At 30.7% G+C, this 15921-nt stretch overlaps 1 protein-coding gene across 4 annotated transcripts in view; it reads left to right on the top strand.

Annotated features, from left to right (window-relative positions):
• The window catches only part of RPS6KA6 (ribosomal protein S6 kinase A6), a 128218-nt gene that overhangs the window by 88898 nt on the left and 23399 nt on the right, over positions 1-15921 (top strand). For all 4 annotated transcript variants that reach the window (XM_072955839.1, XM_072955841.1, XM_006218540.4 and 1 more), the window contains 4 exons: positions 1078-1236; positions 3700-3861; positions 8324-8400; positions 10406-10523. In XM_072955839.1, coding sequence (XP_072811940.1) covers positions 1078-1236; positions 3700-3861; positions 8324-8400; positions 10406-10523 — 516 coding nt within the window. The remainder of the gene's footprint in view (positions 1-1077; positions 1237-3699; positions 3862-8323; positions 8401-10405; positions 10524-15921) is intronic.

The raw sequence follows: 15921 nt of genomic DNA, 5'->3' as shown, positions 1-15921 counted from the left end.
TTCATGTCCCTAGTATATTTACTTTCATGCCACAAAATCTTAAACCCCTTAAATTTGCCACTTCAGTTATTTCTTTCCCCTATGGTGGAATACTCCTACCATTTTTACAGAACATCAGAAAGGAACTGTGATGTTTGGAAAATGAGAGTGTCATGATTACTTGAATGTATTCTGGCTGGTTAGTTTGTTTACCTTAGCACCAGCTCCATTCATTATTTTCTAGTACTACAAATATAGAAGATAAAGGAGATTGGGATTCTGCCAAATTCTAGATTTTACTTTCTTGATTGTACATCAGTTGGCTATAGCATTATGGATTGTTGCTTGGGTGAGATAGTATTAGTCTATAGTTTGTAAAATGAACATATAACTCATATTAATAGATGTTACTGATTACTGACTTTTCACATTAAGAAAATAATGCTCTTTTCTCTTTAGGGAAGGCAGGCAAGTGAACCATCACCTTGATCAGTTTGTTTCAGATAATATGATATGCATTTGGATTGGTAATCCTTAAATAGTTGTCTATATGTATATATATACATGTAAATATATATATATGTATATAGACATATACACACATGTGTGTTTGTATGTATAGATATATATGCCCTCCAGTAAAAAGGTGTACATATTTTTAATTTATTCTCTTTGATATAATATTTGAATTCAATAAATATTTAAGACACCATGTCAGATAATGGACTGTGGTGACGATATTAAAAAACAAATAATACATCTACTGCTAGAATGGAGCTTACTACTGTTAAGGAAGAGAAGCTTTAATATAGTTAAAAATGAGATAGATGCCATTTGAGAGACATAGAGTTCTATTTTTCCGTTTATATTCTTTGATGAAGTATAACAAAAAACTTCAGAAGTTAATAAAATTATATATTTAACATGGTCTCACAGACAGTGTAGGAGATTGTTTAGCCAGTTTAATCTTCAGTACAGCCTGTACTATATTAATAGTAAAAGAATAGAAGTTCATTAGAAAAGCAAAGTAAATATAATTTAAATATTTCAGAATTGTAATTATAAACAATAACATTTAAATAATATGTTCTTTTTTAGGTTTATGATGATGGTAGATATGTTTACCTTGTCACGGATTTGATGAAAGGAGGAGAGCTACTTGACCGTATTCTCAAACAAAAATGTTTCTCAGAACGGGAAGCTAGTGATGTACTGTTTATAATAACTAAGACAGTTGACTATCTTCACTGTCAAGGAGTAAGTTGTAGTTATATTCTTCCTTTCAATTCTGGGATTTATAACTTCATAAAATTATATATAAGAGATAACACTTGAAATACTTTTCTATCACATATTTTTGTATAGAATATTATAATAAAACTCATAATGTAACAGTTATAGATTTAGGAAATTGAGTAATACCTTATTAATTCTCTTCACTCTGCCTGTTAGCCCTAATTTAATAGCATATTAATTTTAAAAGTTGTTTGAATTATATAAATGTGTCTAACTTTGACTTTGAAATTATTAAACCTAATCAAACTTAAAAGTGAAACAGAAAAGAATTATCCAAGAATATGTTGTTATGAATATTATTCAAATTATACTATGCCTAACATATAAAATTCTGGCAGTAAAAGGACACTATATCTTGACTCTTGCCAACACCTCCCCCAAATACAGTAAGAAATTTGGATTCTGAACATTTGAACTAGTAATATATTAAAATTTCTGGTGTATAAGCAGGCCTGTTATTTTGCTTCCTGTCTCTTCATAAAAAAAGCAAATGAATTGAATTACCAAAAAGGTCACTATTATCATATATATAGCTAAACAAGGAAAAAGTCACAAATAATTTAAAAATTTAAGTTCGAATCAGTTGTAATAAATAGTGGATATGTACCCACTTAAGTATAAACAATTAAAAAACTGACAACTCAGAATTGGCAACTCAGAATTAGAAAATTCTACGTGGGCCCCTCTTATAATTAAGAAAAATAAGCCAACAGTCATTTTTGACTGTGGTTTAATAGAGTATATTTTCAACATTTTGAAATAAAACTGTATAATGCTAAAGGAGTAGTTCTATTATAATTTAATTCCTTGATTATCTTTATCAACACCCTTTAAAATAAAGGATGACCAGAATTTTTGAAAAGAGGAAAATAGTAAGCATCTTTTCTTTAGTTTCTTATTTTAGAAATAAAATGATATATGAATTAAATAAATTAATGACATACATGTGTTGAGCATTTCTACATGCCAAACATTTTAAAAGGTGTTGCAGGTTTAACCATGAGTTTAAGACTTGATCCTTGTCTTTAAAGAGTTTTCAGTGTGCTAAACTGCTTATTAAAGATGGGACTAGATTAAATGAAGTGTATGGTATCAGTAGGAAAATCATCACATAGAGAATTTTAGAATATTTTCCATTTCTAGCATTTCACTTGGTTCTTACTCATTGTTCTTTTTCTTCTGCTGAGAGTTTCATGCATTGAAAGCATGTTTTGTTTTACTTCATTGAGTGTTGTTACAATAGCCACTTTAGTTTTTAAATTTCTTTTATATTTATTTAGTCTTGTGAATTTTGAACAATACATTTTTGTTGAGATATAATTGACATAACACTGTGTAACTTTAAGGTATACAATATGCTGATTTGATACATTTATGTATTTATATACTACAATATGCTTACCACCATAGCATTAGCTAGCATATCTAACATGTCACATATGATAATAGCCACTTTAAAATCCTTGCTCTTAGGTCCAACATGATTTATCTTGTAGTTGGAATTGCTTTTCTTTTTCCTTGAAACTGTGTTCCATTATTTTTTAGTTCTTCATATACTAGATAATTGTGGACTGTGTACTGTAATTTGAATATTAACTTATGTAGATTTGTTATATTATGTTATTTTCTCCAGTGATTGTTTTTGTTTATTTTAGTGGGTAATTTTGTTACCAGGGTTTGCACTGAAAACTCTGCTTTCTGGGGAGCAGCTCTCGTCTCTGTTTATGTCTTTCTTCTTTACGGACTACTTTGAGCCTCTTCTATACATTTTTGATTCAGGGATCCGTTCTGGCTCTTTCCCTTACAGTATACCTCCCCTCAGCATTCACGATTTCTCAGCATTACTTCTCTGTTTCTCCAGGCCAAAGAGACTGTGGGCTTTTCCACATGTTTTCACCATCACTGTGTACCATAGGGACTGTACTTAAGCCTAGGCTAAAAGCCAGAGATATAGGGACCTACTCATATAGCTCCCTCCTTCAATCAAGTATGTACTCCCCACCAGGGTCTTTTTTTTCCCACCAGAGTCTTGTCTCCTTTTGCTCATTCCCCAATACTTACAGAATAGTTGATTTTTGTACTCAAGTTTTATAGTTATTTATCAAGGGGAGGGGAGTGTTGAGTAGGGCCTTAGTCTGTTATATCTACAAGTGGAATTGTGAATTGAGTTTTGATATTTTGAAATTGAAAGTGGTTAACAAAACTGATGGTTTAAATAAAAACTATCACAACTATCTGATAGAGATAATTTCCTCTGTATACTTCAGGTTGTCAAGGCTATCAAGGTTGGAAAAAGTGTCATTTTCAAAATTGTATGATTGAGACAATTCCTTTCCTTGGAAACATATTAACTTACAATGTTTTATTTCACAGATATTTAGTTAGCTATAGAAATATAATGCTTTTTCTCCTTTTACGTTCAAGGTTGTCCATCGTGATCTTAAACCTAGTAATATTTTATACATGGATGAATCAGCCAATGCAGACTCCATTAGGATTTGTGATTTTGGGTTTGCAAAACAACTTCGAGGAGAAAATGGACTTCTCTTAACTCCGTGCTACACTGCAAACTTTGTAGCACCTGAGGTAGTCTTTAAAATTTCAGTATTTGCCTTTCATTCTTTTCCTTTAGTTGAATGTATTATTATGTCCTGTTTGGTAGGTAAAAACTGAGTTATCTTGTCCTTTACCAATAATAAATCTCTTTAAATCATTAAATTCTGATAACTCCCAATATAAATATTCAGACTAGTAACTACATCTGAAACCAACCTGAATAATCAGACTATTCTATTCTGTTGGATTATATACTAGTTTCAGAATCATGCTCTTTTAGAGCTGGGAGGGAGAGTAGAGATAACCCCACCTTCAACATATTAAATATTCCAAATGAGGAAACTGAGGCTCAAAGTACTTAAATTAACTTTTTCAAGACCAGGCATTCACTGAGTAAAAGAGCCAGGATAGATTTTTCAGGCATTTTGATTTGTTTATGCTGAACATGAAATCATTTATATTATTTAGCTTTACACATAACATAGGCAATGCCATCCTAATTGTCTTTAAGATCTTCTAATTCCTGGAGGAAACAAATTCACAGGAGTTTTTGTAAGCAGTTGGGTTTTTCTTGGCCAATAACATTCGTATGTAGATCTTAGATAGAAGAGTCAGGAAAGGTGAGGCTGAGGAAGTCAAGAGGTACATGTTTCACATTTGGCAAGCTCCGGCAATCTGTCAGATCTGATAATGAGGATGGTAAGTTTGACAGTTGCAACTCTCACAGCAGTGAGAGTATGGATGATTAAAAGATGAATCAGGGATAGCACTGGCCATATAGATTCTCTATATAAGTTTTGTTGTAAGGAAAGAATTGTTCTTCTATGTAATGAATAATGCTAACTCATATGAATTACTATGTTTAACACAAATCAAAATACACAAAAATCCTCAGGTTTGAAAAATTGAATTTTCCAAGTCAGAAGAAAAATAAAATAATTTGAGGATGAATTTCTATCTCATATACATGTTTTTATTTTATTTTTGTATTAAATACTAGCCCTTTCTGGATAATATTTCACATCAGATATACAACATATTTCTTACATTTAAATATCAACAAATCTGTATTTTAATGCAGCTATTAGAAAAATACTGTTTCTAGTAATCAAAATAGAAATGTAGAAATATGAAAATAACTTTCTAACTATGAAAAATTCCCATGTTATAATGTATTAAATCTTCCTTTAAGATGTTAATGTTGAAGAAGAAGCATAACACTTTACAGGGCTTTTCTAAGATTTGCCTTGCAAGAAATTATGTACATATTCATAGAATGTGCATTAATCTTTATTTTAATTACATTCAGAGCATAATGAATGTACAAATTTTTATCACATTAAAGTACATAGAAACTTTATTTCCCCAATTAAAAATTGGCATACCTGCATGATCCCAAAAGGAGTTATTGTACTATCCCAGGTGTAAGAGATGTAGCTCAAACATTAAAAAAATTAGCTTTTCTAGGACATTTCAATGGTTTTGTAGGAAAAGAAGAAAATATTTGAGATTAAGGCTCTTCTGTTAAATATAGGATATATAGTCATAACAAATATTCTAACATATTTATGCAGTAGATACAACAGAAGAGTATAGAATAACCATTTTAATGTCCACTTTCTTAATAGTGACCTAATCATGTGGACCCCTTGGTATGATGGAAACTTCTCACTAGAAAAAGTTAAGGGTGAATGTGTCCCAAATGAGAATCTTAAAAACAGACATTAAAATGAAAAATATACAGTATGTCTGTGTTTAGATTAATGGTTAGGTAAACATTTTTAGATTAATGGCTAGGCAAACATTTTCAAATGAGTGTAAATCTGCAGAGTAGAATACAGCCTATTGATGCTTTTTATCCTAACAAACTTTCATTGTAGTAAGACACTCTCACCATTGTAGAAGAGTGAAGGTTTTCAACTGGGCATATGGAGACGACTTCTCTGTAACTAATGCCTCTAGTGTCTGAACTGTGTTTGGCTAGGCTTGTATTTGTATTTTCAGAATGCTTTGAAAAGTTTTATTATCAAGTGCTGAAGTTTCTGCTAGTGATCAATGAATACTTGTAATTTGTTATGAATGAAATACAGATAAGATTTTGGATAAGATTTGTTTCCAAAATTTCAGACCCTTTCAAAAATTATTAATGAAGTATATGAAATGCATTATCTTTTAAATTAGAATCAGAAAGATTCAAGTATCCATGTAGATATTTGAATGAATAATAGCATTTATGAGGATATAAGTTCATTGTTTCATCACAGTGCATAAAGGGCCCTTATTTGCTAGGATAGAAACTAATTAGTAGTACAGTTTCAGCTTAACAGGAAGGAATATTCATTCATTTTTTGATATGCATCAATTTTGTTAACCTCTTAGGGTTTATTTACTTAGTAGGTGTTTTCTATTATACCTATGTCACAAAATTAATATATCTCTGAAATATTTTATTCTTTTATAAAAGCAAATCTATCATATTATTCAACTGATATTTGATGCCTACTGAGGTCTAAGAATGATCCTGAATTAGAGGAATTTACAATATATTGTAAATTGGATGGATGCTGTACCTACAACTCTTTAAAAAATAAATATGAAATTACCCTGCTTTGCTCTGGCTTTGAGCTGCCGTATGTTTTGCTCCAAATATGAATTAATTTGAACTTTAGAGCAAAGGGAGTGAGAATCTCCGTCTGTGTTACATTTTGCTAATTTGAGAAGCCAAATGAAAGAGAAGATAATGTTGTTAACTACTTTAATTCTGACTTCTATCTTCTTTGTATTTAACTTGATGTAAGTAAGAAGGTATGAAACACACCTGCACTGTACTTTTTCATTCATCTCACCACCTTGCCTTGTTTCTTTCATGGCTGTATGTTCTTACTATCTATAATAGTACTCACTATTGAGACCCACTCTAGAACAAAAGGGCCTCTTCTTTACTCATACAAAATGGGTTTAAGTGTGTGGTAAATCTAAAACAAGTTTTTCATGGTTGGACCTAATTAGGCAAATGATTCCTCCAGTGCCTTCCTTCTCATTTTACTAGAAAGGTTATGGGAGTATGAAATACCTAGAGCTGACTCACTGATTAACCCTTGCCTGTCTAACTAGTTCCTAAGCAGTCCCTAAACCTTGTCTATGCATTGGATCATCTGTGTAGCTTTAAAGCTACTGTCATAAGGGAACCAAGGAAAATATGGTGATGCCCAGAACTGTAAGAAGTGAGAAAAGGAAAGAGATGAGGGAAAAGAGGAGGAATGGTTTATGTTTTACTAGAGGATGCCAAGTTAGGTGTACTGTGATGTGAATTGTTTAGCTCTGCCTCATTATTTATTAGGGGCTTTCTAGTCTCCATTTGTGTTATTTACATAAGCCAGTTATATAGGTATTTTGATAGCCTCTTCAGCTTCTCAAGTTTGCACACATGTGTGTTCTTATAAGTATACTCTGACTATGAAAAAAAATTATATCTTGAATTTTAAATTAGATACTTATTATTTATGTCTGGTCATTGTCAAAACCGAACATTAATATTTTTTAGCCTTTATAAATGAAATGTCTATGCTTATGGTTATGCAGTCCCCAGTGTTAATGCATTGGTAATGTTTCTATTTTCTTCCTGTGTCTAAGGGCTTTAGCAGTGGGCTTGTTTTTCTGAATGAAAAAATAAAGGCCTCATTTCATCTCTTTATTTTTCTAACAAACTCTATTAACGTCACAGAGAAAACACATGAATGTATAATAAATGTTACTTGATTTTTATTAATACTAGTCACAAGAGAAAAAAACAGCTACCTAAATTATTGCATAAAAAATAATGAAACCATTCAGTATTTACCAAATGTGTGTTTGTGATCCAGAAATATACTAATCTTTTTTAAGACATAAGACTTGTATGTAAAATATAAGTTCATCTTGCTTTCATAAGATTATATATAATTTTACCATCTCTTGTGTAGTCAGGAGGCAGTTATAATAGATATTAAAACTGTAGGCTTTACAGTAAGAAAACCTGCTCACCACTCACTAGTTTTGTGATATTGGGCAAATTATTTAATTCTTGCCTCAGTTTCCTCATCTTAAATGGAAATATCTATCTTATAGAATCAGTGTCAGGGTTAAAAGACCAGACTATGTGTAGGATATATTAATATCTCTGTACATATTATTTTAAATTTTGATGTCTGTGTCTGGTTTTCCTAAGAGGAGGACTTGTGAAAGCTCATTGAGGTCAGGAATCATATCTTATGAGGTGGTTTTTTGTATCATCCATGTTACTTATTCACCTTATTAATAGTCACTTATTCAGTGTTTGTTAATTGCAGAAGACTTTGCCTTTAACATTGTGAATCTATTTTTGAAAATATTAAAATGATCTAACTTTAAAAATTGTGAACATTTGTGAGATTATTAGAAGCACAACTTTCTTCTAGATGAGAAAACTGAGTTTATACTGAGTAGTACCAGATAATGAATATTTCTTTCTCAGGTTCTTATGCAACAAGGCTATGATGCTGCTTGTGATATCTGGAGTCTAGGAGTCCTTTTTTACACAATGTTGGCTGGGTAAGAAATTTATATACTCAAAACAGTTCACATAATTACTTGAATTTCACGTGTATATTTTTATCTAGAAAGGGGACAGATGAAAATAACCTTAAGGAAAATGCTACCAACATTTCAAAATATTATATATTGTTTACTTATAATTAAAAAACAAAGGTGTTGAATGAGGCATTATTCAGATATATAATTAAGAGATTGTTCAACTGGAACTAAAACTTTTTCAAATAAAGCATATATTTTTATTTTGACACTTTACATTTGAGTGCATTACTTGTTGAAAATGTTTACTTGAGCATAAAATAATTTCACAGTTCAACAGGTGTTTACCCACTGAATTTGCTGATGTTGAGTTAATTTTTTTAAGTACTTGAGTTTTGGTTCTCTTGGCAATAGAGATTTAGTAAAATTGAGCTTTATAACTGAAATAAAATAGTAGCAGAACACTAAACTACAGAAACACACAGCTGTGTTCTCTTAAAAGGATAAATACTTTAAAAAGTAACAGTTGGATTATGTTAATATTGTTAGTTTATAAATAATAAAAGTGCTGTTTTACTCTTAATAATGAGTAGCACTTTTATTTAGGAGTAGAAATTTATGGCTGTAGAAAAAGACTAGGTTTAGGAAAGTCTAATGCATAGAATGGAATTTGAAGAATTATAATGTAATTATAACGTACTTAGGTGTGACTTATTTTTTTACCCTTGTGAGGTGGACAAACTAATATGGAACATTATTTTACATTGTTTTAAAATATACTTGATTGTAAAACCCTTTGAAATATCTTAGTGTTCAAACTTGTAGTGTGTAAAAATATTAATATTTGTGTTGTTATCCAAAAATGTCCTAGATAGTATAAAATTTTAAATAACATTAGTTTTAGGTGTGACTTTTAAAGAGGGAATTTAGTGTAATTAAATATGCTTGACATAGCAGGCACTTTATAAATATGTTATGAAAATGGTGAGTAAATTATTTATTGGCTTGGTACTAATCACATATATCAGGATATTCCATGTACTTTTAGACATATGCAGAATATTTAGTTATAGACCACAGCAAGTGCCAAAGTTAAGAGTGGCTAAAGTTTGCATATGAACTGCAATCAACAGTATTGGTTTTCAAACCATGGGATACCGCTTCTTGATTGCTGCTTTCAAGTATTTACTTTATGACTAAATAAAACATTTTGTGTGTGTGTATATGTATGTGTGTTTAATGTTATCTCAGCTCAGTTCTTACATGAGGGAATTAACACATTAACATATTGACATCTTACAATTTTTAACCATGTCGTTCCATTCCCAAATTTGAATACCATTTTTATTTCCATTTGTAAAAAAGGTACAAAACTGATCACTTGTCACTGTATAATTATTTTTTAAACTACTTTAACTTCATAGAATGTATTTGTCTTCCTGTCCATGAATATTGATTCACATAATGACTTTAATGGCTATCAAGGATTTTTCTGTTATATTGATATAAATATTTAACCCATTTTTCATAGACATTAATTAAAAAATATTAACTTGTTCTCACTGGTAATATTGTTAAAGTGCTAATGAATAAATTTGAGCCAATACAATAAATACATTATGAATATATAGAATTAACAATTTCTTCATAGTAAGTATATTTGGTTTGCTACCTTATGCCTGTGAGAATACAAAATTTGCATGTTTTATTCTAGTCTGATTTTCAGACTGTAGCTTTACATAAAAAGCCACCTTTATTTTATTTTGCATTGATTTATTTGCATTTTATTTTGAAAGGCAAAAAATACTACTGATATAGGCAAGACCTCATTTTATTAAATAATTCATTAGGATTAAGTTCATTGTTTTAAATGTAAAGTTTGATATGAACAGTAAAGGGAAATTTTAGGTAATGTTCTTAATTTGCTATAGTAAATATTTGCATGTAGTTCTATACTCATCACTTTCAATTAGATTTGATATATATGTTAGGCCTGCATGTTTGTTAAAATCTTTTTTATTAATAGCTACACTCCATTTGCTAATGGCCCCAATGATACTCCTGAAGAGATACTGCTGCGTATAGGCAATGGGAAGTTCTCTTTGAGTGGTGGAAACTGGGACAATATTTCAGATGGAGCAAAGGTATAAATTATAAATATGTTTTGTTTTGTTGCATTCCTGTTAATTGATGAAATCTCTTTTAAGTTATAGCCTAGGCTGCATAACGGAGTATCTCATGGTATTTTATGTCAGTATTTGTTTTAAGTCACAGTATATATTTTTAAATCAATTCACATGTATGTGTGAATTGAGGAAGAAAAAAGGCTGACTTTTTTTCTGCCATGCTTCTGGGACACATTCCTCTCTTATCAGTTCATATATGATCAGGGAATATAAACTAGTTTCAGTTTTAACCAAAACTAAAAATGTAAATCTACTGAGCAAAAATACAAAAAGCCAGCTAAGTTGATTTCTGCATTCAGTGTGTTTTTACATCACTTCTTTTTTAACACAGATATTGACTAGTGATTATGTAGGTGATTTTTATAATTTTAACTTATTCTTAGAGAATATACAAACTTTCTATCAGTAACACCTAGATATTTACAGTTGATAGTTTAGAGCTGTTCGACAGAAATGTAACCAAGCCACATGTAATTTTAAAATTTCTAGTAGCCATATTAAAAAAAACAAAAAGAAACAGGAGAAATTAATATTAATAATGTATTTTATTTAACATTGTATATCTAAAGTATTTCAATGTCTAATTAATATTTTAAAAATTAGTGAGATATTTTAAATTCTTTTTTCACACTAAGTTTTCAAATTCTGGTGTGTATTTTATACTTACGGCCTGAATTTGGATTTCCCTAAATTTTAAAAATGCTTGATAGCCACGTGTGGCTAGTGGCTGTCATATTAGTGATGTTTCAGAGTAACCGACCTTATTCAATTTAGGGAAAAATAATTGTTCAAGACTTGATTACTAATTCTTACATTTATAATGTGAAAATTTTAAGTTTTCAAACAAAACCCAAAGGTTGTCAGCATGTGATTTGTAGAGCCCTGAAGCTTTTAATTTGCTTTTGAAGTAGATAACATTTTAAGAAAAAGGATTTGCTTATATTTAATATCTACTAATGATAAAACCTAATTGTCTGACGGACATTAGCTAATCTGTAGGATTTATTATGCAGTAAAACTTGTATTCTTATCATTGTAGAATAAATAAATCAGGGATTTCATTACCATTACCTTTTCAACATTTAAAAAACAGCAAAGGAATTTTGTTTGGCTCTTAGCCATAATACAAGTGTGCTGTGTGGTGTAGTAAAAGGAACAACTGATTGGAAGCCAGGAGAACTGAGTGCTAGTTTTTGATCTACTAATTAGCTGCTTCAGTTTTCTCTTCTGTAAAAGTTGGGAACTAAGTTATCCCTTTGGTTCCTTCCAACTCCAAAATTCCATTTCTATAGAATTTGGTTTATTTATAATTTATCAGATTTCCCTTTGTAAAGTGATTGAAACTACTAATATTATTCATTAAATATATGTATTTTCTTGTCAGCCAGTTTGTGTGTCATAAAGTACATTTTTCCAAGGAACAGTTCCAGTGTTTAAAGCTATACAAATAATCCTCTTGTGTTCTTTTTTTAAAAAATAACTAACAACAGTGAATATAATGGTGAAATAGAGATGCATATGCCAATTGTGCTTAGATTTTTGATTTTCTATGTTCTATGTGTTCTGTGGTTCTGTCTAGTTATTAAAGAATACTACATATTAAAATTTAGTTTTATTCTCACCTCTTTTGGTCTGACATTCTGGAGAAATTAACATAGAAAAAATATTGGGAGATATTGTTGAAATATTTCACAAGGTCTTTCATGCATTCCTTTTTTATGGGTTAAGTGACTAGTTCTGTCTTTGACATTTTTCTGAAAATGGTGGCAGATTACTGTGCAAATGAGCTAGCTGAACTTTTAAAAAAAACCGTCTTCTGTACATTTTAACAGTTCAATTTTTTGTTTGTTTTAAATTAGTGATGGAGGTAAACTATTGTTGAGTTGCTCATAACCCCTTATACTAGTGTCCTTTATTTGACAGAACTGTAACGTTTGCTGTCACCTTATGACAATCATTTTACTTATAGTTCCTTACAAGTTACTATTCCCTTTTAAATGCTTTTTTTTTTAACCATTGATGAGTATCATTACCTGAAGCATATAAAAGGTGATTCTGTTTGCCTCCTGTCGGTGCATAGTTCCTAGACTTTGTTCATTCAGTTAAATGGAGGTGGGAGTGAGGGTGATAATGGAAGTCATGTTAGCTTTGTGTGTCTTATTGCTGCAATAGTTTCAGCTAACTCCTCACCTTGAAACCCTAGGCTTTGAGAACATTGACACTGCTGCTTCCTTTTTGTCAAACAGTGGGGACAAGGAGAGGAATCTGGTAAACAAAGCAAAAGTAGAAGAGGCAAGAGAGTCATGAAAATTTCATGGTGTCACTCTATACTAAAAATAAACACAGTAATACTTTATTACTTAGAAGACATCTCTATCTAAATTTTATAATGTTTTAAATAAAGTGTTACTTATTTCAAGTACATATACTCTTGACTAACAACGAATTGTCCAGTAGAATTTCTTATAAGAGAGTTATTAGGCTTCTTCCCTTGCCTCCTTTACAAAGAGCAAGCAACTTGTACTTTTCCTCAACTGAGTTCCCATTACTACATTGTATGCACTTTATTAGAGTATGAGTACTTACCACTGTTCTTTCTGGTTACATATTCATTTGTATACATTTTTATTCTTCCCATTCAGGGAACTTCAAATGTCATGTTCAGTTTTGCATTTCCTATCACATCTAGCATAATAGATACTTAGTTGAATACTCTTTTCACAAACTAATATTTTCTTCAGATATTCTTTACATTGTTAATTTACATTGTAGCTTTTTTGTCCAATATATAAAGATAAATCTTTTCCTATTGTGAATGGCTATAAATTTTAAATAAGTAGTCAGGTTTTATGTAAATATTTCTTTTCCATTTTGACTTGAAGTTGCTTTTAATTGAAGTCTTTGTCCATGTATTTACAAGTGATAGATTTCTAGAGCTAGATGGGATCTGATCTGTCATTTTGCAGATAGTTAAACCAAGATGCGTAGAATTTATCTTGTCCATGGTCACACACTGAGTGGCATAGCTGGAACTTATTTTCAATCCTGTACTCTTTTCAGCCTACCACATGTTAGGGAAGACTTTCTGGAGGCAGAAAGGCTTTATTTGCTTGGCTTATGTGGATGGAATGGAGAAGAAAGAGGTCTATAACCCTTTAATAATAGAAGGTTCTAGGGTAAGGTGTTATTGTTCACCCACTTCTTTTCTATAATATGGAAGTGAAGCATGCTGAAGCTTAGTACCCTTTAAATAATCTATATTACAGAGCAGCTTTACAGTTAAAACACTATATTGAAATCCTTCTGTAACTTCAAGTACTATAGCTTTCAAAATGTCTGAACAAAGCTAGGAAGATGTACTAGCAAATTCAGTAATTAGAGTTATGCTCTTAATCATGAGGGATAATTGTTACCTATAATCAAGGCAGAAAGTGTTACTTAAGTATGTATGGAACTCAGTCTTTTATGAGAACTTCCTTATACTGGAGGGGGTATGACTTGTAACATATTTTACAGAATTAAAATGCTTGCAGTATAATTAGTAATAACCGCAATGAAAAAAAAATGGTTTATCTCAGTCACATTATTAAAATTGGAACAGAAGCGATGAATTATTAATCAGTAGTTTCCAAATTTTAACGACTTGCCACCTGTGTACTGTGAGAATAGGAAAATTGCTATTCTCCTGTATTCATGTTTGTTCAAGGAATATGGAGTTTTGCTGGCATTTACTTAAAATGGGTATAAAAAATAAGATATCTTTGATGTCTAAGTTAGATTAGGTGAATTATTTTAATTAGTAATGGTTTTCTTCCAATTAGATTATCTAACTAAATACCCAGCCAGTTGTATATCTTGTCATAGCTCAGTATCTTTTTTCCAAACTGGTCAACACTGCTATATCTACTTTGATAAAAATGGAATTATTCATATGAAAGTGACAGATTTTTGAAAACTGTGGGTGAACTCATTTTCCTCTTAGCTATCAAGAAAATTCAGTGAGTATTACTTAAGATAATGATATTTTTGCTCTTTCATTTGTCGTCCATCTTCCTGTCATTCTGTCAAGGACAACTTGCTACTTATTTTCGAGGGAGATGAAAAGAAATAATATAAATTAAGTCCTATTAAAACTGCTTTGAATTCTTTAAAAGAAAGTTTTAGCAAAATGTTGATACTTTGGCTGTGAAGCCATTTGATGTCAAAAACTAATCAACATCCTGTTCATGTCTTTCCAAGGAAACAATTATATGTTTTGTAAGCATTTAGGACATGGCCATATTTACTGCATTTTCATTTTAATTTAAGGAGAATCTACTTTGGTTTTGGAAATCAGTCTTTATCTCCAAATATAAATTGACAGTCTCAGTCTTATATAACTTAGCTGAATTTTGCCATAGAAATAATTATATCCTTTTTGCTTTAACACGGTTTACCATACATCACAGTTTGTATGGGACAGTCTTGGTTTAGGTGCCTTTGGCTCTTAAGTGTCCCAGTTTGGATAACAAATTATATGGTCATCCTAGCTTTAGCTGTCCTTAAATTTGGTTAAATTTTTTCAATGAATGTATAATAAAATTTAATATTGTTACACTTTGTTATGAAAAACTGATTTTTTTCTGAAACAGGGATTTTGATATTTTCCATGAATGCTTACTTAGTGCTATAAACATTGAGTACTCATCGTGTTTACATGATAGTTATTACTTTAAAAAGAAAGCAACAATTAATTATTTAAAGTTCAGACATCAACATTGAGTTTAATAGAGAAGATTGGAAGGTAGCATAGTTTAGTACTTATGAGCCAGGCTCTTACTGACTGCCTGGATGCATATCCTTACTTACTAGTTATGTGTTACATACTTACTGGCTATGTGACCTTGGAAATGGTGCTCAACATCTTTGTGCTTCAGTTTCAACATCTGCAAAGTGAAGATAGTAATGGTACCTACCTCAGGGATGTTATGAAGATTAACCAGATTAATATATGTGGCACATAGTCATAATAAATGTTCACTTAGTGTTAGCTGTTATCACTAAGAATGCATAGAGCACTCTGATGATCCAATGTTAATCTTTGAAATTCCTATTGGCAATAAAAAACCCTCATGAGTAAAATTAAAACCATAGTAGTATATTTCAATATTTGTATAGGCCCACCTCCTGAAATTCTTTTTCATTCTCTCACCATCACTGTCTGTACTTTTCAGTAAACTTTCAGAATCCTCAGGAAAGTACAAAAAAAAAGATAAAGTTTAATGTTGAGCATAGTAGTGTTTTTTCTTACTAAATTTTAGTACGTATGGTTAATTTATATATTGAAACATACTTTGGTGAGTAGGAGTAAAGGAAC

Source organism: Vicugna pacos, chromosome X (genome assembly GCF_048564905.1).
Source record: "Vicugna pacos chromosome X, VicPac4, whole genome shotgun sequence".
NCBI lineage: Eukaryota > Metazoa > Chordata > Mammalia > Artiodactyla > Camelidae > Vicugna > Vicugna pacos.
The sequence above is the reverse complement of the archived record's forward strand: the minus strand, read 5'-3'. Positions and strand labels throughout refer to the sequence as shown.